Source organism: Copidosoma floridanum, unplaced genomic scaffold (assembly GCF_036245765.1).
Source record: "Copidosoma floridanum isolate Cflo_tuat_1 unplaced genomic scaffold, Cflo_Japanese_pri ptg000001l, whole genome shotgun sequence".
In the NCBI taxonomy this organism is placed as follows: Eukaryota; Metazoa; Arthropoda; class Insecta; order Hymenoptera; family Encyrtidae; genus Copidosoma; species Copidosoma floridanum.
This window is the reverse complement of record NW_028321878.1, coordinates 18,035,022-18,059,874: the sequence shown is the minus strand read 5'-3', so window position 1 is coordinate 18,059,874 and position 24,853 is coordinate 18,035,022. Positions and strand designations below refer to the sequence as shown.

Sequence of the window (24,853 nt, the reverse complement as noted above, 5' to 3'; positions counted from 1 at the left end):
ATACATCAATACCTTCTAAACTGCAAAAAGTATATGCTATTATTTTCATTGTAAATTTTACACGTAACCAGCCAAGCTGACATTCAATCAAACACATTTGATTCAAGTTGTTTGACATAGTCATTCATTTCTAACCCAGACACACAAAACTTTTCCATAAGAAATTTACAATCTAACATAAACGCAGAATAAACGTTTACTCAACCAATACCTCTATATATACGACCCATTGATTGCAAAGATTAGCTTTGATTCAGTGGCTTATCAACCAGAGAGGATTGTGAGGACGAAAAGTGCAACTTTATCTCCTCCGTTGCCACTGATAAAAGCGCACACGCGTCACGTCCACAGGTATACACACATTTGGCTCAATGTTTGGCATCGATGTACACCCGAACGCATTACGTATACGATTAGATAATAAAATAAGTAAAAAAGCCTCGCATCTGTCATTTCCATTTTAAAAGCGCAAATAGTGCCTTCCGAGGGTACGCGCGAGCGAAAGCTTTCGCGCGCCACATCCATCGATTCGCAATTAAATCCATACCTCACATGTATACATCCACACCCATACGTATGAAAAGGATATTAGGCTCATCGCTTGAAATAACAGGAGGAGGGCCTTGGACGATCGCTCGATCATTTCACCCTTGCGCTGCAGCTGTCCTTCACTCCTCAAAACTCGCTGAAATAACAGCAACTCGTCCCCATAACGAAGATCAAAGTAAGAAAACAAAAAAAAAAATCGGAACTCCCGGGGAATCGGTTCGACGAGACAAAGAAGAAAAAGGGCCCAAAAGAGTCTCATACGCGTGCGCGCATCTAATCGCCGATAAACATTGTCGAGCGGGGCTGTATAGGTATATAGATGTACGTATTTAACGACGAATACGGTTGATGTACATGTACGTGTATCGCTGCACGCGCAGATGAAAAGGACCCACCGATCCATCATCTTCGCGCGAACAGACTCGGGTAAGATGAGAAGGAACAAAAAAAAAAAAAAAACAAAAAAAAAAGAGTCAAAACTTGTGCCCTCACATGGAGTTGTGCACACGGCGTTCTACACATATATATATTATGTCTCTGATGCTCGGGCAAAAAGTCATGCAACATATTATGTGTAAATTGATTATTGTATACACTGTTTACGAGCAGTTTTGTTTCATTTCGATTGGTTTTGGAAAACAATTATACCTTCCTAGTCATTGATCTACATTTTCAACTCTCGTGCGGACATCGTAGATAAATTATCATGTTTTTTCAACCGGAGGAAGTTTACGCCGCATTCATACATGCATAGCATGCACGCAGATGATGCACGCTTCGATTGTTGGGAGCGAGGGGAGATGGATCATTTTTTCGTACCGATGGAATTCGAACGATTATTTTTTTGTCCCGCGCTCGAGGCTAAAATGTGCACATGCTTGCGTATGCAACCGGTGGCTAAGTAATCAATCGGTGCGTGGAAAAGAAAGGAGGAGTCGAGGATTTAACGCCGCAGGGGATTTTTTCCGTACATTTTTGATACCGAGAGGCTATTAGCGCACGTGCGAGCTGATATTGCAACGACGTGTTTCCAAGTAATAATTGTAACTTTTTCAATTAAATGATCTACATGAAACGCCTCCCAACGTTTGGTTACTACGAAGCACCAAACACGTGTAATACTATTCATTCCAGGCGTATATATATATAAATGCGGCTAACAATCCAAGGATTACCGACCCGCGTATCATTTGGCAATTTACGGATCCCCGATGGACCGCCACGATATTGAATCAATTACCCACACAGAAATCGTTTTCCAATGTACGGCGAGAGATCCATCCCATCTATGGACGTGTAGTATATACCCGAAGAAAGAACAATCCTGATATGAACGGAGAATGAAAAAATCGGGTGGCCCTAAGTCGCCGCCGATGAAATCTTAAATCGGCGAGTAAAATGCGTCTTTAACGAGTCACGTCACAAAACGTAATACATTAGACGGCTCATTTGAATACGGGCACAATGGGTGGCACGCGCTCGCAGCACATCTGTTGTCCAGAGACGCAACACAGCTCTTACCGATCTCCCTTAGAGGGTCGCATTTATCGATCCGATTTTTTTACCGATCTCCTGCAATTAGCAAGTTTGGTACATTGGATTGGAAATAATACGGAGGGAAGAGGGTTCGATCGGCCCAGAGAGGTAAGGGTTTTCCAGCACCGAGGGGCCAATACTTTACCGGTACACTTACAGCAAGGCATAATCACGGTGACGTCGCGTGATGGATGCGCGAGAGCGTCGTATCTCTTCTCTCTCGCGTTTCGCAGAAAATCAGCCACCCCAGTTTTCCCACCGATAAACCTTCTCCCATTGTAAATGCAAACTGCTCGGGAACACAAGTATTGGATACCGTGTTGTGCTGCAGCCAAATATATGTGTGCGTGTGTGTATATAATACGTAGTTGGGTGATGCCAACCGTTCCGTCATCGGCGTTGACGCGCCCGTAATCCTTTCATCCTCTCCTTTGGCTCATCGTTGCAGCTCCCTCGTTTGGCGCGATGTGTCTTTTCTTTTCTTCTTTTTTCATCGAATATCCTCTATACTGCGGATTCCGGGGCTGACTCCCCCACTCTTCTTTTTAAAACGAATATATTTGCATAGTGTGAGTTTTTTTTTTTTTTTTTTCTTTCTAGGGAACTGTATATATATATATATATATATATATATATTCCTCTCATCGGTCATACTTGCTTGTATTTTAATAAATCGGTCTCATTGACTTTACGGGGGGGTACGGTGATGTGCCGGTGCTTGGTTGGTGTAGATTATTTCCGATCGTGCGACGAGTCTTCTGGGGTGTACCTGGGTTCTTTTTTCTCTTCCATCCAATCAACGTTGACAGTAAAATTTTATTATATTTATATCACAGTCGGGTTGGCCTGTATTACAAGATCAGTCGAAATGGGTTTTTGTTTGAAAGAATACATATACGGTATATACTTAATGCGGAAGCTGATACTCCGTGAGACAGAAAAAAATGCTACTTTTCTTTTGTTTATAATCAATTAATTAACACATTTCAAGGAACATTTTGCAACGTAGGCGATTGAGTAATTCACGAAACTCAAAAATACATTAAACTTAAATTTACGAAATTCTCAGTACTATACCTACTCTTAAAGATATTCATCCCAGTTAAGGTAATAGCATGTTGTTGGTTACTTCATGAAAAAAGTAGTGAGATCATTGTAAATTGACACCGAGAATTTTCAAATCAAAATATTGGGACGCGTATACAATACACAGTACACAGTTATAAACAATCTAATATATCAATATATCATATATCAAATATATCATATTTGGTAAACTGCAAATATGAGTTTAATTTGGATAAAACGAAAGTATAATTTCTACAAAAAAAAACTCGTGTCTGAGAAAGCCTAAAATGGGGCAAAATCGCTATCGAAACACCGTAAAATAAAAAATTGAAAAAAAAAAACTGCAACATTTATTCATTTCCTCTCTACTTTACTCCGAACGGTTCGCTGATCACCTCTCAGTTTTCATTAAATGGTGATATTATGTTATTCCGTTGTCTTGCGACTTTTCTATTTTTTTATGATACAGGCAGTATAACGTTTACTGTACGAGCATCAGTTCTCTTATTTAAGCAGAGTCGTCTCTAAAAATTGGACAAGTGGGGCTGAAAACGTGAAAACCTAAAAGTATATATATGCTTATAGCATGGTACTGTTTCCTAACGAAAAGGTGTTTCATTCAATTCATTCGACACACAAAATCTTAAAAAGGGCTTTCAATTGGTACTTATGTAGATTTACCAAAAATGTACATATTTACACACCTTAATCATCATCGAAGTGAGTATAATCAGACGGATGTGTGCGCACGCAAAGAAGTAACGGGTAAGGGTTGAAGATCGGCAACGTACCTACCTCCTTGAACACACCTTCATCCAATTACAGTAGCAAGAGGGTGGAAATTTCGGTAACATTACGAGACCAGTGCAGCATTTACGGACACATGGAGAAATAACGCGATGCATCATCGGGCAACGAGGCGAGGTGACGCCGATTACTATGTCGCTGCACATATATATGTTCTGCAGCTCATACATATAGATATACACTTGTACCCGCTTGCCTGCTGCACTGCGTGTGCATCATAAGGTACACCCATACCCATATACGTACAAATGCTGTTCTTCATATAAGTGCACCTATGTATAGATTCCCCAACAGCAGTGGCGACAACAGAGGGTGTCGACACGCGTAATCGAGTCCGCAACCCTTCTTCTCCCCACTGACTCCCTCTTACTCGTAAAAGCGCGCGTCTATATATTATACATATACACACGTATAAATGCAAGCGAGGCTATCTGTTTTATTTATCCGATATACAACACGCCGTTATGGACACACCAGAGAGAGTTGAATATCGCAGTACGTGCAGTGTATGATACATATAGATACGGCATACGTGTTACGTAGAGGTACCAGATTCAACCCCCCCCTCCATCCCCCGTACCTATATATACATACCTATACGTAAAGCAGTGCCGATATAGCGATCGGCTATTTATAATGACGCGCGCGGCGTATCGGTAATTAGGTCCAAGCGCAAAAAGCTCGCGACCCCCTTCCGACCCCTTCTTTTCGTTGTTTCGCACCGTTATTACGTTACAGCTGCATGGGAATATGAAATTAATGTCGTGAGCCTGTAAAATCTATACATAGCACACCGCCTCGACAACAAAAAAAACGTACTTATAGGTGTATAGGTTATACAAATACGAGTGTGGGCACTGTATATTATTTCATTGATTGTTATGCAATTCGAAATGATTTTTTTTTTTTTTTTTTTTTTTCATCTATTGATTTATTTGAATACAATGTGCTCAGTTGTTGGATTCATCATTTAAAAGTGGTGGTGCAACTGAGCTCAATATAGTTTCCAGTTAGGTTGAACCTCACGTAATTTAGGAAAAATGTTTAAAAAAGTTTTCAACGCTAAACTTTGAAAAGTTCACATCCACTTATCAAAGAACTTTTTTAATTGCATAGGTCAAATGATGCATATATAGCCGCAGCATCGATTTTATCGACGCCTATAGGAAACCTTAGCTCTCTCAACACACCCTTTTTTAACATCAACTGCATTTATCACTCTTTCCCTGAAATGCAAATTGATTTTTTTTTTTGCGTAGCAAGAGCTTAATTTTTGTCTCAATTCCAAACTGTGCCCTAAAAACAGAAGCGGCTTTTTGATGGTGTAAATTCTTCATAATTACTAAACTTGTGCTCAATGAATCGTTTCTTGACAGTAACTCGAGACTTTGGATTTGATGTAAACAATATTTGTTAACAACCAAGTTAAGTTACTAATACTTATCGGGTAGTTATTTGGTTTGGTTCCCATTTTTTTTTTCACTGACCTCCAATATTTATCTAATCAATATAATCATTTTTTTTTTATTATTTAATTCATACATATTAACAGTTAAAAAAATCTCTCTGTAAGCGAATAGTTTTTCATTTGATATATTTCATTATAATATCCTTATCACTACGTCAACCGTAGCAAATACTTATTTTTTGCTCTAAGTCAACCAACCGGGATGAACATCAGGATTTCACTGACTGCAGGACATTAAGAAAAGTTTTCATTGAAAATTGCCGTACTTCAAGAGAAGTTCGAAATTTTATGGTTTAGTAGGACTTTTTCCTTTTTAGGTCTGCCTTAAATATACTCTTTGAAACATATTTTGGTATTACAAAATACTTTTACAGATATCCTTAAACAATTGATTCCATATACGTTTCATCATCACAAACTGCGAGACTTTGCATGAGGTTGTCGTTACCTACCTACTAGTTTTGGTGATATAAATGTTACATATGTTACATATTTTTTGCGGTCAAAGACCATGGCAAAACTCACCCGATGACAAACACATCAGACATACTTTATACGCAAAAGTATACTCAGTCTTTTAGATAATCACTTGTTCAAGACAACACTTGTTGTCGAAACATACGTAATTGTACTATATTGTCTTGCAATCAAACAAATGAACACGAAAAAGTGTAATCATCCTTGAAAAAAAAACAAACCTACTCCTATAAATACATACGTGCATCTCAATACATCACGTACCTATGATAGGAATTCTCCTTTCATTTTTCACTTTTCAAGGTACCCATAAGTGCCAAATTTAAATTTCAAGCTGGTTTTTTTTTAATTTTATTTTGCTAAAATATGGTAACAAACGGGACATTAGCAAAATGTAAATTGGCACCATTGAAAAGAGCGACCTTTAAAAATGGTGGGAAAGATATTTTGCCTATTTTTGGTATGGATATTTTTACGTTAATTAGCCCGAAAGATAAAAATACGTCTATTGTTTTAACAAAAATTGATATTCTTTTACACTTAACGCTGAAAAAAATGTGCCAAGACCTGAATTGCGTGTTTTTGGATTTTTTTTTTTTTTTTTACTATTTAGGTTACTACCAAATGAAAAAAAATTATGCAAGAGGTATAGCTTGAAACTTAAATTTGGCACTATTTGGTACCCTGAAAAGTGAAAAATGAAAGGAGAATTCCTCTATACGTGTAAAATTAGACCCCAAACGTGTACATACGGTCCTAAGCACGTGGACTGCGGAAGCAGCGTATAAGTATAAGTATAATAATAGCAGCACAGACCGAGGAGCGTCAAATCTGTGTCACGGGGCTGACGGCGAGGGCATCGGACGCAACGCACGCGGGGCTAACCGGAGAGTAGGGGTTGACCAAGTCGATGGGGTCGAACCGTTGGACTATCCCCTCCCCCTTACTCCAATATTCTCCCTCGCATGGATAAACGCACGCGCTCGTCCTTCTCCTCCTTTTGTTCATGCTGTACTACATATAATTATGTATATTATTATATGTGTATATGTATGGATGATTCTGTCAAAATTAGTTCAGTTTTGAAAAAAAGAAATTAATGGAAAACATTTATTCTTTATCTCGAGTTTTTTTATCTCCTATTCTAAGTTATAAACGAATACTAAAAACGACATCATGACGAGGATTTTTCGTCGAAAGGTAAACAACGTTTTGTGATAGAGAGTCTTAGTAAATTTTTGAAGAAGAAAAAAGTCTGTATATAGTATAAGAATGCATAGGAATATTTGTAAATTTGAAGTCTTCCGTTTTTTACTTTAATTGTAAACTGACATGGAATATTCTATTGACAAAATTAGTTCAATTCAAGCGATCGAGAGTTAGTAAATGTATCAGTTTAAAGAAAAACAACGAAATTTCACGTATGCAGATGAAATTTTTAATTGTTGTATAACTTTTCATTGGTGATAATAAATCGAACAATACCCTTTCTATCTCATTTTAGGTTTCACTTCTATTTGAGTTATCACCATCCAATATATTTTGCCACTTTATAACTAATGTTAATATTCGTATACATACCTATACTGATGTATCTTGTGTAAAAAGGTCCATTGAGGAACGGCTGAGGCACGTGTTTTAAGCAAAAAAATGGTGAAGATCCATTGCAACGAGAAAAAGATCCTCTTTGACTGAAGCTGGGAGTCAGAACTGGCATTTTTAAGCTTTAAATTACGCTTACTTCCGATATTGACAAAATCAACGTACATTGTCCCACTTGCAGAATAACCCATTATCATCAAATATTAGTACAAAGTATAGTTCATACGTACCTCACAAGCAGACCTATATACTATAGGTATTGATTGCTCAAGGAGCGAAATTAAAACTGCATGCCCCAAAACTTTTGTACGCGTTACTTAAGTATCGAAAAATAAATCGCTTGGCTATCCAAGAGATTGAAACTTCCATTATCACCGGCATGCGCGACTGCTTAATTTAGCTTTGTTATTTAGAAAGTCATTGATGTTAGATCAAGTTTATAAAACTGCGAAACTAAACGAGTCATTTTTCGATGACATTCGCGCTTTCACAACGATGATTTGATTGGTATAACTGTGCATGACAAAAAAAGTCTGCGGTGATAATATTCTCACTTGTTAGTTCAAACAGAGTACGAATATCATCTGTGATTATACAAAATGTGGTTGATAACGCGGACGCGCTAATTCGTCAAAAAAGCCTTATTTTTCCCTGGCAGAGCTTCATAGGATATTCGCTAATTTAACACGTTTTGACGGCATGAGCTCTCTTCCTCTAAAGTTAGATCAGTCGAATTAGTCAATGTTGACTAATGACAAGTGAAAAGTCGTTTACTTATTGTGATAACATTTTACTGATTCGCAGTGAAATTTGACTGATTCAACTTTAGAGATGGACACCATTTGGACCAATCACCGCAGAATCACCTACACCTATTTCCTTGATTGAGTGTAATGTGTAAGGCTCTTGTCATGTATATATACACTAACACACAAATTATATACAAATATCGGCTTTTTTTTTGGTGCACAAGTCCTTCCGCTGGCCGCAAAACGTCTATGTAATTGAGATAAGCAGCCGAAAGGTCAAAGATTATTCGATTACTCTCTATATATACTTACAAACCAAAAAACATTGAGCCTAAAGCGTATATGTGATGATGTTGCATAAACGTACATTCACCCGTATAGGTCATGTACGCGAAGGTTGTTGCGATGCTGTATACATATATATATTATATAGCTGCACGGTGCGGATGGGCGAGTGTTTTTTTTATCCCTTACCATTTTCGATGCTCGAGATAGCGGGAGTGGGAGGACGAAAAAACGATGGAGATTTCGGCCGTTGATTTTGATGTTTCTATCGGCTGCTGTTTATGACTCATGTTTACTTATCTACTAACGTTATAATATATTGTTATTTTACTGCGCGTTTTGAGAAAAAAAAGGGAGATTTGATTTATTTTACGCGTTTTTTAAACGAAAGCCTGTTCTGAAATTTTCTTTTTTCAAATTTGCCGTTTATGCAGTGCAGTGATGCGTGCCGAGATTTAGTACGTGATTTGTTTTAAATTACTCGAAGAAAAAAAACTTTTTTTTTTCCATCAGCGACGTATTTATACATTAAGGGTATTAATTTGTGGTAGGATTAATATCAATGTAATTTCGAATACGCCATTTTGTGCCAGGTATAAAATTTCGATGTCATCCTCAACGCGTCGCCGTCAAGGATGTAACTGTTAAAGTATACATGGATTATGACGTTCACAGTTGCATATTTTATACCTTACAAAGTATATACCAAACTATAACGCAGTGAATTGAGAAGGTTTCCAACGACACTTTTTTATGATGTAAATACCTACTTATTTCGAGGAAGATGAACAATTCTACTTGCAATGAATTTAGGGTACTTAAAAAATTCAATGAGCATCTCCTTCATTTAAATTGAGATGTTGTGTCACAATATTTATATCGTAAACGTATCCAAGTGCCGTTTTATCAATCTACTGCCATCTTATTTTTTGTGCACGCAAAAATCACATAATTTCCAAAAGAAATGCACAAAAGGCGAAAGGTATCGTTGTCCGCTGTCATGATGTATTTTCGGATTTTCATCGTTCAATCCTGATTGATGGTGATGATGCTACGAGGACGTCGAAATATTGGATCAAACAAATAATGTAATATTAAAAAATCTAGCCATTCACTATACTCGATTCACCAAAGTTGTTTTCCATCTTTTCCTGACATCTATTAAGTTTATAGTTTTGGTTTTATCATCTGCTGTCAGATGAATTCAAGATTACGCAACTGCAGTGTATAATCACTTCCATAAGGGTCTTGAAAGCACACAACTGGCGAAAATAAGCTTTTTTTGTCTTTTACTTTTTGTTTTCATAAAAAAATTCACACATATACATAACTAAACAAATTAATTAAAACTATAAACTGCTCGTATGTACAAATATTTCAAGGTTGACAAATAAGTACAGCGAGAGGGAAAAAAATTATAAAAATTACTATTCTAGAAGGGTAATCTGGTATTATTTGGTCGTAGAGAAGTTGTAATGATTAAACACGAATTTTTACTATTTGGAACGTTAATTTATATAGTGAGTACAGTGATTTTTACTGCGTATACAATAGAGAAATTATTGTCCATAATCGTAAAAATGAAAAAACAAGTCTCTAGACGGCGATGTAGATTATCATTATAACACAGTCATTTATATCATCATTTTTTCTCTCTCATTGTACAATGTCTTAAAATTATTTATATTTTATCTCTACGTAAGAACATACTACAGGAATGAAAACACAAAAAAAAAGTCTCTCAACAGCAGTCGCTACAAAACGAAAAACGTCATAGATAAATATAAATTTCACTAAAAAAGCAAACCACTAGGTTGAAATTTACCTATATAATGTACAACGTAATCCAAAGAGATGGTATGGAGGAGAAAAAGATGGTGACTCAAAGAGAAGGACTAGAGTGTTCAGCTATGCATGTATACCTGGATAACATAGCCAGGGTGCGAAACAAAAGTGTATTATATTACGCGCGTGATGTGTGACTTTGATGGCGAACGACGATGTGAAAGCGACAAGAGAGCGAGAGCGCAGACATTCGTTCTTCTTCTACCGCCTCCTTCTTATTCGCCACAAGGATACATATATATATATGTCGAAGCACCTCCTCCTCCTCCTCTTTTTGCCCTCTTCTACGGCCCCGTCGATCGATTCCAATGCCGGGGACACGGCATTCTTTCCTGTCGCTGTCGGAGACAAACTTTCGAGGAGAAAGAGAGGGAGAGACAAAGAAGAAAATTCACGGAGGGTCGAAGAGAGGCGAATCAAAGACGAGAAAGCGTCGGAGAGGGAGGAGGCACACACTCTGACTACTGACTCTGTTTCTTTTCTCCCGGTGCATGCGTGTGCTGCCCATATTCTCGCGTGCAAAGCCCGTCGCCCACTGCGCTACCGCTGGCACACGGAACACAAAGTAAGGGCAGCCCGCAGTGAGAGAGAGGGCCACAATACCCTCAGTGAGCGCGTGTGTGCATATATAAATATTGTACTGTAAGACCGGCAAATACTTATACAACGTAGTAGTATATCGGGAAGAGAGAAAAGAGGTGCAGAACAGCCCTCTCCGCGGCTGCAGTTGCACCCCTCACTCCGTATCCACACAGAAAACAGCGCGAGGAGAAGCGAGCGCGCCTAAAAAAGCTACCCACCACCAGGGAACACGCGCGTTGTATCCCCTCCCCAGCGGCTCGGCGCGCACTGCCCTGCGCCTGCCCGAACGGCGGCTCGAGCGGCGGTCTCGCCCCCCCTCCCGCCCCCGATTGGCCGATAGCTCGCGGGCTCGTGGTGGGCAGCTCAGGGGGCGCGGCCTAACCCCCTCCGGTCGGCCAATCGGGCCCCCGCCGACTCGCTCGCCTCCCTCCAATCTGCTCGTAGTGGCCCCGCCCCCTCCGACTGTGGGTCTTCCCCCACCACCGTAGGACGAGTGATAAGCCCTGTCCCCTCCCCTCGGCGCGTGGTGATGTCGGCGCGCGGCGGCCAGCCAGTCGGATCGAGACAGAGACAGACGGACAAACGCAGAAAGAGACTGCAGAGGGAGAAACAGAGAGCAACGGAATAAGCGGCGGCGGGGACGGTCGTATAACCTTCGCTCGTGATGCCGGTGGCAGTGGCGTGTGCGCGCGCGCTTGTGTCTCTGATGTGGGACACTGACGCGCGGTGAAAACACAGTACCAACCTACCTATTACACAGAGAGGGAGAGGAGAGAGAGATAGAGCTGTTGCTGGTATACTACTGCCGAGTGTGTGTTTTTATTTATTACATCTGTGACTGCTGGCGCTGGTGGCTTGGCAAACGCCGCAGGACGAGGGCATCGGTAGAAGGGAACATACGCGCGGTGGGAGAGAGACTCCGCCAGCACAGCCTTCATCCCCGTATATCCCGCTCCGCAGAGCTGTCTGCACAGTGGCAGTGGTACTATTCGCGATCGCGCTTAAAATCGATTTCGTTATCTTTTCGCGGGTTATCCTCGGGACGTGCCGCGTGTGTGCCTTTTTTCTCCCCATTTTGTTTTTATTTTACAAGATATAGGGGCAAAAAGTGCGCGGAGGTTAGTTCGCCGCGCGGACGCGCGCGCCCCGTCAGCTGTGTCGTCGGCACGTAACTGTCAACGCGGGTGTCGAGATCGAGCGCTCGTTATCATCCTTGCCGATCACCCGTGAGAAAACACCCCCCCGGGTATCTTCCAAATGATGTTTTCCCTCGCGATAAACACTGTGCGCTCGGTGATGCAGACGACCGAAAAGTCGCGATGGATCTGCGCGACGGTTGAGTTGACACTTGCGAGGCACACGTGAAACCTACGAGTATCCGAGTACGTCCGTGATCGAGTTTTATTTTCGGTTTTCGGTTGTCAGACGAGTGTGTTGTTGTGGTGTACGTGCTTAAACTATACGGGTTATGACCACCAAACAACGAAATAGTGGAAAACAGTTGAGTGCCTATAACAATAGGAGTCGAGTGAAATAATAGTATAATAATAAAACTGTGCTGTGCTTGTACGATATATATATATATTTTTTTTTTGGTGGATAGTCGAGCGATATCAGCGAATGTCGCTGAGAGGAGGAAACCGGTTATCCGTGAAATCAGCTGTTGGTGTTGTATATTACAATTGTTATTTCGCTTGAAGAAAATAGGATAGTAAAAAACAGAGTGAACAAAGAGGCAGGAAGGGTGAGAGCGCGGGGTAGGAAGTTGGGGAAAAAAGGAAGAATGACACTGGCGACCGGTCGCTGAGACTCGTGTCTCGTCTCGCTTGACTCGCTGCTCCGTGTGAACCACGGGGCCCGCGAGCCAGCCAACCGGCCCCGAAAATTCATCCCCTAGCGAAGATATACCCGTGGTTCCGGGCCCAGCATACGGAGCGCCAGCTTTGGGGTAGCCCCACAGCCGCGCCTGCCGAGCTCCACCACCTCCAGTCGGGCTACACCAGCTACGAGGGCCGATCCGCCTCGCCCCCGCCGAGCAGCAGCACCATGGACCACGGGGCGATGGACAGCTCGTCGGAGCCCAGCAGCCGCGCCAGCCCGATCAGCGCGAGCCCCAAGAACCCCCCGAGCCCGGGCGCCCCGGACCAACGCGCCGGCCAACAACAGCACCACATGCACGGCTTGCCGCCGGGTGCCCACCAGCACCCACCGGTCCCACCGTCGCTGTCGCACCCGCGGGACCAGCTGCGCGGCCCCGAGCACAGGGAACCCCAGCACCGGGGCATGCCGACGCCCGGCTCCCCAACGAGGGGCTCACCTCCCCAGGGCCTGCCCCTCTCACCGCCCCCGTTGTCGGGCGGAGGGGGTGCCGGGCCACCGGGGACGCCGGCCGGAATGGTACCCAGAATGCCGGGGCTGCCGCCACCGGGACTGGGTCTGCTTGGGCAATTGGGGGGCATGCTGGGGGCCCACCACGGGTCACCGCTCGACCTGATGGCGGCCCACCACGCGGTCATGCCGCCCAGGAACTACAGCAGCAGTCCGCCGCCGATAAGTACGAGCGATCCCACGGCCAACGAGTGCAAGCTCGTGGATTACCGGGGCCAGAAGGTCGCGGCGTTCATCATATCGGGGGACACGATGCTCTGCCTGCCCCAAGCCTTCGAGTTGTTTCTTAAGCACCTGGTGGGCGGCCTCCACACCGTGTACACGAAACTCAAGAGGCTTGACATCGTGCCCCTGGTCTGCAACGTCGAGCAGGTCAGGATCCTCAGGGGCCTCGGGGCCATACAGCCTGGCGTCAACAGGTGCAAGCTCCTCAGTTGCAAGGACTTCGACGTACTCTACAAGGACTGCACGACCGCCAGGTAAGTTTATAACGCGAGCAATCGGCCGATCGTTGCCGATACATGGGCAGGATCAGTATAATATGCCCTAATCCCGTCGTACCGATTTCAAAGGTGACTTTGATCTTCTACTGTCAAAGTTTTCTTTCAAAGTTACGTGGTTTAGTTGGCGCATCAACACAAAGGATCGATGTCGATCGTTATTATACGTCTTCCGTGTACGGGCTCGAGTGGAAACGTATGACGTTTTCCATGAATGTCACTCTGCCGAATGAAATAAAAATGCTTGATTTCGTCCGGATCGTGCACAAATATTTTTTTTACTTGTATATGATATTGCACTTACTGCTTGCAACGAGCAAACATTGACACGACCGTTGACGATTTTCCCCCGCCAACGATCGCTTTACAAGGAAATGGAACTCGCCAATCTTAACCAAGCGACGCTATCAAAAGTACTCGCAGTGATCAATGAAGCTGAAACTAGCAGACAAATTTTAGCAACTATACCTTCAGATAAAAAATTCTACTTGGGGTATACCCACAAAACTAGACCAGGAACCTTCCTAATTTAGTAAAATAAAGAGGTGTTATCTATTTTAGTTTTAAGGGTACCCCGAGTAGAATTTGTTATTTGAAGGTATAGCTGCTGGAATTTGTCTGCTAGTTTCAGCTTCTTCACTGAATCGAGATCTCCTGAAATCCTATCCGAGAAGCAATCGTTTTCTTGCAAACGTATGGATTCCAAAAAAAAAAAATTTCTCCTTCGTAAATGGGAAAAAAAAAAATAAGACTCAATACTTTTCCCATCGAGCGAGTTCTCAAGGTGTGTCCCACGCTCAAACACGCATCGGCTCTTTCGTTAGAAGTGCACCAAACGCCTATATCGACCGGGTATATTTAGCTATACCAGAAAGAACAAAGTCAATCAGCTCCGGGTATAATGTATAACAAAACAACAATAACGCGACTCATTCTCGCGGTCCCGTCGATAGGCGCTCTGGCTCCGAGCAAATATCTCTCACACGGAGAGAGAGAGACAGAAATCAATCGGGCGTACGGAAAATTTCTCTCGGCATGCCATTAAAAAAAAAAAAAAGAAAAAATAGCGCAAAACAGCCGAAATCGTTCGCACGACGATAAGCAAGTGCGACTTTCTCCCTTCCCCTTGCATGGTTGTTGCACGCGGCGACGGTCACACGCGCGTCGATATTACACGTATGGTGTATCTTTTTCTATTTTTTTTTTTTTTTTCTTGTAAAAAGCACTTCGTGTGCGGGAAAGAGAGAAACGCGTCGGCGAATTATTGTGTGAAAAAATGTTTACTCCGGTGTAGGTATACACGATGTACCCATACCTTATACTTGTATATACACGAGCGAGCGTACATAGGATGCAAAATCGCCCGTATCTGGCCTGTCCGGCTCTCAGGAATGCGTTGTGTATATATACGGTGCGTGAATGTCTGATGCCCTGTGGCGATCACGATTTCAGGAGTAGATACCGGCATATTGGTACGCGGTATGTGTACGTCTGCTCGAAAGATTTGCTAGACTTTTGCAGCGGGGGAACACAAATGCTTCTTTTTTTTTTTTTTCCGTTTTTTTCAAACGTTTTCTGTTCAGACGTTGCATCAGAAGTCGATCAAATTGTCAGTGTTGTATACGTACACCAGATTTTTATCTCTTGGATAAGTGTACGATTGGAAAAAAAAAAAAAAAATGTAACGAGAGGGGGTGAATAATTTCAGGTAGTCGAGCAAAAAAAAAAAAAAAAGATCAACTCAAATGAAAAACAGAAGATGAAGGAACCCTCGTGGAAATGCGGGGGGCCCGTCGCGTCACTCCTCGTCCTCTGGGTAAGAATTGCAAATTGAAGTAATCATCAAAAAACCAGGCGTGTAAAGGGCGAATAATCTTCGCGCTTCATCATGTGTTCGTATACCCACATGTGTATAATATATACGCGCAGCTTTAAAAAAGAGATAGAGTGTGCGTGTGAAGAGGGGGGGGGGCAAACGGAAGCCCGTGCGCGTTAATAACACAACGTGTCGCCTCTGGGCAGCACTCCATCTTCGGACTCTCTTGGAGAGCTTTTGCCTATCTCGCACCTTGCCCCCCCCCCTTCTCTCACTCTCAGGGGAACTCTGGCGTTACATAGGCGAGGATTATTTGATTTATCTTTTTTATATTCATCAGTACAGGCAGTCGCTGCCACGGCTCTATGTTCTTTGCTTGATTGTTTTATTTTTTCCAACCCCCCCCCTTTTCCCCCCAATCTGATCTCGTAGACAGTGAGACGTTGGGTTGAATTTGAGGCCGATTGTTATACATATATGTACACGGCTGAGAGACTGTTTATGTTGTAGCGACGAGAAGAAGCCAAGAAAGAGTTAAATCATCGCTCCCGACATACATATATGTATACCTCGGGTGTTCCGATACATCTAAATTACTTATACTTCCACTGTTTGACTATACAGCCGCTTCTTCTCTTTAACGTGCGCGTTAGTCCGTGTAAACAACTTTTTTTTTTTTTTTTTTTTTTTTTCAATGATCTTATCGACGTTTTTCGCGTTTTGTAATAATCATACCAGAGTTTTCGATCAATCTTCATTTTTCCCCGTACTTATACCCTTGTACATATATATGTTAAAAGTTGTGCAGTAAAACACACATAATATGTAATTAAAATACATGATAAATACGGATATAAGATGAAAGTGCGCACTCGTATTTCACCCATTGATTCGAAACCCATCGATCGAGAGCCCATCGAATATGGCCCCCCCCCCCCACCCAAGATAAAAAAAGGGGTATATCGATACGTATAGAATTGTGGGAGAAAATCAATCGGCTGTGCAAAATAAAGGACCAATTCGTAACGAGCCCTTGCCTTCGAGTAGTATATTTTTATAATATTTTTGGCACGTATAGAGTCGGAGGTGAGAAAAATGAAAACTCGAAGAAAAATATTCGATTATTCTGTGTGGATCGTTTCGCTCGTGCCTGCCTTTCACTTCCTTTCGATATAGCATGCCGGTGATCGGAGTGCAGGGCTCTTTGTCCATACAATGTATACACGCCATAATAATATCGACTTGATTTCACTTCTTTATATCGACGTTTGCGGAGCGCACGGATTCGTCGAAACGCCATGTACACTTTTTTTGGTCATTTTCAACACTACATATAATATGTGTAGGTTTGTGTTGTAATGTTGTATACATATACATGCAGACACTCATCGTTAATTCCAAAGCCGTTTACCTGTTTTGGATGATTAAAATGTAATTAGCAGTATGCGAATCTGAAATAAATATAGTATACACGGAGCTCATCGTAAGAAAAGAGAAAAAAAAAAAAAAAAAAAAAAGGAACGGGACAGTCGTAAGCGACGAAACAAAATAAATCTCCCTCGATTATATATATATGTATGTTGTTGGAGGAGCGGCGGCACGCGACAGTCCGGAAAAAGAAAGAGAAATCCAGCAACGGGACGACAGCCGTAACCACAAGTGGCTTTTTCCCTCCCCGTTTTGATCTCCGTGGCTTGCATACATATATAGGTATACGTTTCTACGATTGTCGTCGTCGCGGGACCCGCACACGATCCCTGCGCAGAGCAGAGAACGTATTATATATACCACTGCAGAATGGGAATGAGAGAGAGAGAAAAGCCGGCGCCCAACAGGTGTCCCTTTCACGGCTGTTTCTCTGAATGAATCGTCCCCACACTCTGTCCCTACCCACCGCCACCACCGACACTCCTGCTACAGGGATATAACACTCGGGGAATTTCTACTCTCTCCCTCTCTGTTGCTCTTTTGTGTGGTGTAAAAGCTCAGCAGCAGTTGTATATCTGTACTTATACCCCACCCACGCGCCACCGCCAGACGAAACGGAATGGTAAACGGAACGACGGGGATTCCCTCCTCTGTGTATCTTCTGTATGTGTCTCTCACCCTCAATATACATACATATGATGACGCAACAGTTGTGGGAGCGTTAATTTCTGGCTCTATGTATATGTGTACTTACAAATATATATTGGCATATGTCTTAGTGGATTGTACTCATAGAGATGTAAGAATATAGAGTGAGCAGCTATCCTCATCAAACTCTGTACTGTGCGATGATGCCACGTGCGAGAGAGACAACCGCCGAAGGGCCCCCTTTTGGCAGCGGTCTCTTTTTCACTTACGACAGCATGAGGGTACAGGGTAATGTGGTGCACTCTAATCTTATATCTCTATGATTGTACTTATCACATATATATGTATATCCATACGTCTGCTTATTTAATTGTTAAAAACCCTTCGGTTTTAGCGATTTGGAGAATTTTCGCTTTGTTCAGTACTACATGGGTCGATGGGTTTTCGAGGACTGATGTTTTAACAATCGTCAAAAGTGACAATGATATCTTTCGTTGCACATCAGTTGACAGTATATAGCGATGCGTCTCAATCGAATCATTATACGTATATGAAACAGTACGCCACCGCACCGTGAGTCCACCGTCGGCTCGTTCACGGCTGTATATATATACCTTATACATCGTGCAACCCAACTCCTTGCATTTAGCCTGCGTGGAAGGAAAAACCCTCGCGGGCCACCATCTCTCCCCCTCTCCAATAACCCAATAGTTTTCTATCCCCGTGTTTTTCATTATATTTTTTGATATGTATACAATATATTGTAGCTCTAGGCGCGCGTGCCGTACAAATTCTAACGCATGGTAGCAGCGAGTTTTTTTTTTTACCAATTCCCCGCTCGTGTGTGAGAAGCGTGCGTTTCGAGCATTATACTTTTTTTCCTCCCCCACGCTATAGGTATATACACAGTGCGGGATTGATCCAGTCTTTCATGTTCGGCGGCGGCAGGGGCGCTCCGTCGAGCGTTTGACAGCTGAGAAATTATCGTGTGCCCTACACACGTATAGGCACATACGAACGGGATGGTGCTGCTTACCACCGCTGGCCCTCTGTGGGATTTCCCTCTCTGTTTAGGAGGAGGCCATTGTCTCGTGGGTGAATGGTGAATGTTTTCGCTGCTTTTCTCGTTTCCTCTTCCAAAATACACTTACATCCACGACTCGATGATTACTGCGCACGCTAATAGTCCAGCGTCTTTCGGTATCTTGTATGATGTGTGTTTTTCCCCTCTTCGAAGATGGAAAATCTATATATATATACACTCCTATTGAGGGAAACTTAACCGTGGAGGATCTATATACCTCTAAGGGTCGATCGAGTAATTAAATTGGAAGCACTTTTTTCATATGCATCCAAATCGTCTTTGCCCTAACCGCGTCATTTCACGAAAAAAACACATATAGAGGTTGTATACAGGAAAAACTGAATTAATTTGAGAAAACAACAAAATTACCCACTCTCTCTCTCTCTCTGTGAGACGATGAACAATACTGATACAGGTATATACGTGCAACGCTGCTGGGTACGAACCAAGTTTCGCATTATAATTTTAAAACGCCATTTTCCCTCGGCAGCAGTAAAAAAGGGGGAAAAAAAGAAGTGGCTTATCGAAATTGAATTCGTATCTGGGCATCGCAACAATAATTTCAGCGAAATGAAAAAAATTAGTAGAGGGAGGGGGGGCGAAAAATCCCGATGAAATTGCAATGATTACGCGCGTACTCTACTCTACACTCTACTCTCTTGCGGCGAGAAAAACTAGAGAAAGAGCACGCGTGAGTCAACTAGGCACGCAAAATCGTCCTCTGGCCGTTGTAATTAAACGTTCAAGCTTGGCGCCGCTATAAATTTCAGCGACTTTTTTTTTTTTTTTTTTTTTCTTTCCTCTTCCACGTTCAACAAACACAGGCGCAGACGCAAAACACAAGCACGGCGATAAGGAGCTACGTAGAGGGGAAAAGGGGGGCTATTTAATTATTCATCAAAATTTTCTCGGGGAGAGCTTGTTCGACACGAATAATTAGCGTAGAATCGCCACCGTTCGTTCACTCTCGGCCGCGACGAGTTTTCCGCTCCTTTGCGCATAAAATATAAATACATTATAACATCCGCCGCGAAGCTCACCCCCCTTACCCCCCCCTCTCTAATACCTACATCGATAAGATAGCGGCAGCACGCGCAAATCACCGTCCGATCTCGCTCGCATGAATTATATATGTATATACTCGCACGTGCCATCTCTCTTTTTCCTTCGACAACAGTGGCCATACCTATATAATACACGGTAGTGGCGCGCAAAAGCCCATGGTATGCGGGACACTGATATTTTTACACACTGGTCGAGCGGATAAATTTCAATTAAAAATCACACATGCACTTGGGTAAATATACGTGTGTCGACCATTGTTGTGTTTTTGTTTGTTTGTTTTTTCTCTATCGGGTGCTCATGTATTCATTTACTGTAAAAATAATAAGGGGGAAAGAGACGAGAGGAGAAGGGTTGATCGACATGCGCGTCAAGTATACGGTAGGCAGAGGAATTTCTAACCTTTTTCTAGCACACGTTTAAAAGCAAAGTGAAAAAAAAAGTGGCAGAGCCGATGACCTCTTGTGTCATACATACATATACACACACCACGGAGAGGACGGACTCTGCCACCCCTGAACCTCTTGCTACACCCTCAGGATGTAGTATCGGTAGGAGTACGAGGTTGCGTTGACCACGCGGAAGTGAGAAAAGGTTTGACGAATGAACGAAAAAAAGAGAGAGACGGGTATAATATATGCAATGGGGGTTAAAGAGGTGTGCCTGATATGTGTTTCCTTGGCAGGTGATAATTACCGGTGACGCGGTGCCTATCGATCGGGGAAAAAAGAGAATATATGTACTGGTGGTGCCATTATTTCGTGGTGTTGGAGGTTGTGATGGTATTTATTTTATCTTAATTTTTTGTATCTAATGACGAAGAGATGTCGCTATGAGTGATATGGAAGGTAAGAAATGTCACCTAATACAAATAGTTTCTTTGTTCTCAGTGTAAAACAAAAACCACGTTTTTTTTTCTACACATGTTTTGTTCAAAGTGCTGTCAATTCAAAATTCTTTTATAAATCCTGTTGAAAATATTTGCAAAAGTATGTTTGGTTAGTTGGTGAACAGGCTATGTATAATTTTATCGATTTAGATCGCAAATTAAAGTAAATAAAACCAATAGTGACAACATATGGCAGAGAGTCCATGTGTAACGATTGTTTGGTTAACAAATGTTGATGATTGATAGTAATTATTGAACAATTAACAATATAAATAATTATGCTTGATTAACAATATAATGATTGTTAAAAAAGAAGTTAATATGTCCGGTCCAGAATATTTATCGCAAAGTTACTGTTAATTTATTGAGCTAAAGAGTCATCGATGGTGAAAGTGCAAGTTACGTCATTTGTATCGAATTATGATAAAATGTGTGCTTGAGTTTAATGACATCTTTACGAAAACATAAGAAAACCGGGATATAATTATGTGAATTTTTTTTCAAACACTTGACTCAACTCGACTCTCCTTGTTTTACCGATTTGCGTCGTAATCTTTGTGGTTTTCTCTAAAATTTTGCGGTTTTTTCCTACGTATGCACATTGGGTGTGTATAATTTTTCTCAGGTGTACAAGAAACTAAAAGTGGCTCTGCAACTGCTAACAGTATGAGGATGAATATTTTACACATTTGTTTTTTTTTTTTATCATGGACGGTCTACGTGGCGTACAGTCTTTCAATAGCGTAAAAAATAAATGAACAATACTCTACATGAAATATTTCGCACGTAAATATGATCATATCCACGGTATGCTAAATCTAATAAACCAAAATGTCAATCTCGAGGCAAATACTCAAGCTGTGAACGTACAAGTATATATCTATATGCTTATCAGTTTGCAACCCAATATCAGCGACCCAACAACTTACTAATGTCCCGTATCATGGCAAACATGATATAAATCACGTAATTTGATTTTCGAAAATGTATGAAGCGCGGAGTCGATTTTTACAACTGGATGGTGCATAATGTAAGTGTATATACACAGAGGCAAGCAGTCCAGTGGCAGAGATTACCGCACACTTGTACGCATAAACGAGAACCACAAGCGACGATTCGGACGAATTTTTCTTGCGGTATCTCGTGTGCGTCGGTCGGTGTACATATATTGTATTTGTTCTCGCATGAAATGGGAGGCGCCGGCTGCAACGAACGGACTCCCCTGCACGACGACCGGGACAGCGGCTCTGGAGCTTGTCTTTCGGAGATATATATGTCGTGGGCCGACATTCGATCCGCCGTTTTACTCAAGGTGAAGGAGAAGCCGCACACGCGGGGCGAAAAGAACAGGCGCTGTCTTTTTCCGATATCGAGTGTACCCACCCAAGAGGGGGGGTTAGCGAACTTGTGCAGTGTCGAAGAAGAATGGACGGGGCGACGCGCTGCTTTTGGGGATCGAAGGCTGCTGCACGCGGGGTTCGCTTATAATCCCTGCCTCCGTAAAGGGGTTAGAGGCTCTCTCTCTCTAAACGGCTTTGCCACCCCTCCCTTCCACCGACGCACTCCGTCTTTGGATTATCGATTTTCGCGGTACACACAGTATGAGTATATACCCTGTGCTCTCCCGATTTTTCTTAGATGCTAGTCACGCAAAGTAGGGAAGACGGGGGCTTACGGTCTCTAACATCTTTCGGTGCGCCAGTGTACCAGATAACGCCAAGTTGCATCGAGTGTGCGGGGCGTTGTGGACCATGGGATCTTGGGGTCGTGGTTGTCGTTGGTCACCACGTTGCGCGTCAGCGTGAACAGGAAACCAGTAGAGATTTTTATTGAGTTTCTTTGCAAGTTTTTTGATAATTCTCTTTCCCAAAGTAAGTTGCTCATGGAATTGTTTCGGTTGCTTGAACGAACCCTCCGTGAAGAAATTTTCGAGTTTTCATTTTTCAGCAACAGCGCTCTTGCATCGGAAAATAAAAATCCAACACTTTCCTCACCAACTTGACTATAACAGTGTTAAAATATATAAATAGTAACCCTATCTCTCAAGAAACACACACAGATACACGGGCACAGGGTAAACCATTAGAGCTTGCTTTACTTGTGCACGTATGACTCATATACAAATACACAAAGGTATAGAGGTGTATTGTCAACAAAAACGTAAATTGTAGAAAGCAAACAAATTATCCAAGCTCGCGAGCCAATTTATACGAAACATATAACCTACACCTTAAACGTGGTTACCACGCAATAAATTGTATATACCCACAGCTAAACGAAAAAAAAACCCATTAGAAATCGATGGTATGGAGCGTGACGCGATGCTTCGTCGGGCGGCGTCGAGCAAATCAACGAAAAACGGCGATCGAGGAACGGGCAAAAGAAATCGTCGAAGCCGGGGGGAGGGGGGAATTGGGGGGCGTCATAAGAATAAACGTTCGTGTACGATAAAAAAGCTTGGCGACTGCCGGGCCTTATACGTGTATTGTACGGCACAGCAAACACACTGCACTTAATGAGAAGCGAAAGGGTGACAGAGGCGATTTTCTCTGCTGAGTATACTATATACACTGCTACTATACAGACAGAAGAAATTGGCGGTGAAGGGGGTACCCGATGACGCGCCTATATCCATACAAACTACTGTAGCCGGAAACTGCGGCTGTCCCTCCCTCCCCCGTCTCCTACACTTCCAATTAGCTACGCCGGACTATTCGTATTATAATGTTACAACAAATTAATGTGTATCGAAGCCAGTCATATATATATATACATATAAAGCAATCAGAAGATATATACGTAATCTCTATCGACTCTCCTGTTTTCACTCGTGTGCTTTTTGCCATTTTCATCTACTTTTTATTGTTCTCGACGTTCCGTTTCACGCGCTCGCTTGACATTTCCCCCTTTACGTTCTACTCGTTTCTTGTACTTCTGTATCTTTATACACTGAAGCGACGCTTGTGGAGAACCGAAGCGTCAACCTATGTACAATAAATATACATTTTGAGTATTATATTCAAGGATACAAGACAAAAGATTCACCTTATTTTAAGCATCAGAGTTTCCAAGACTGCGCGTATAAGCAACCGGAAGAGTAGTTATTAATATACTTACGACTAATACTATATAGGTGTACGCGTAAAATGTGCCGAGTCAACAAAAACTATGAATCGATTAATTAAAACAGCTGCAGTAGCGTATACGTATATCGTTGTACGTATTGTACTCAGTACGGTATTAACGAGATTAATAATTCGAAAGTAGATCGCATTGTGTGAAATTTTCCTACGAACTGCTTCCATGCAAATTACTGTTTTTCTTTTTTTTTTTTTTTTTCATTCCGCCTTTTACTGTACGTTGTACGTATATACATTATACGTATAGGTATATACATATATTTTAAGTTGATGTACAACAAGCGCAGCGTGACGATGTATAATGTTTCTCCGCCTCCTCATTGTATATTTTGAGGTAATACGGAGCAGAGCTGTGCTTTTCCGATACAGTTATTTACCGATTTTTGCGAGGGCACAGGTGCAAGTATATAACATGGTACGTATCGGCACTTTTAATGCTCATTGTCAGGTCATTTCAGGTTAAAGATATTGATAGCTGAGTGCGATTTGTGTTGCAATTGCAACCACCAAAAACAAAAAAAAAACCCATACTGAGGGGTAGATTGCAAGGTAGATTGGCTATAGTGTGATAATTAATAGTATGGGGGTAATAATAATAATATAGTCAGAGAACAAGCAAACACTTTTATACAAGCAGCTATACACCGAGAGAAAAAAAATATTAAAAATTGTAGAGAAATTCCAGCAAATATCACCAGTCCATACAATAAATCGAATGTAAGTTGGCAAAAAAGGAAAAAAATTAATATTTTCGGTAGTAAAGATTATTGTTTTGACAGTTAAAATTATGGTTCGAAAAGTAAAAATCATGTTTAGAACAGTAAAAATTACTATGCTGGGACAGTAAACCTTAAAAGGACCGGTTAATGAATTTTACTTTTACTGCATTATAAATTTTTACTATTCTAACCGTAATTTTTACTATTCAAA

General features: G+C 41.9%; 1 protein-coding gene across 2 annotated transcripts in view; it reads left to right on the top strand.

Moving 5' to 3' along the window:
* The first annotated feature begins 12,335 nt into the window (after positions 1-12,335).
* The window catches only part of dac (dachshund family transcription factor), a 392,393-nt gene continuing 379,875 nt past the window's right edge, over positions 12,336-24,853 (top strand). The window contains exons 1-3 of one of the 2 annotated variants that reach the window (XM_089591784.1): positions 12,336-13,102; positions 13,171-13,193; positions 13,243-13,835. In XM_089591784.1, coding sequence (XP_089447910.1) covers positions 13,015-13,102; positions 13,171-13,193; positions 13,243-13,835 — 704 coding nt within the window. In that variant the 5' untranslated portion in view covers positions 12,336-13,014. Of the gene's footprint in view, positions 13,836-24,853 lie in introns of both variants that reach the window. The other variant, XM_089591754.1, reaches the window with a different exon arrangement.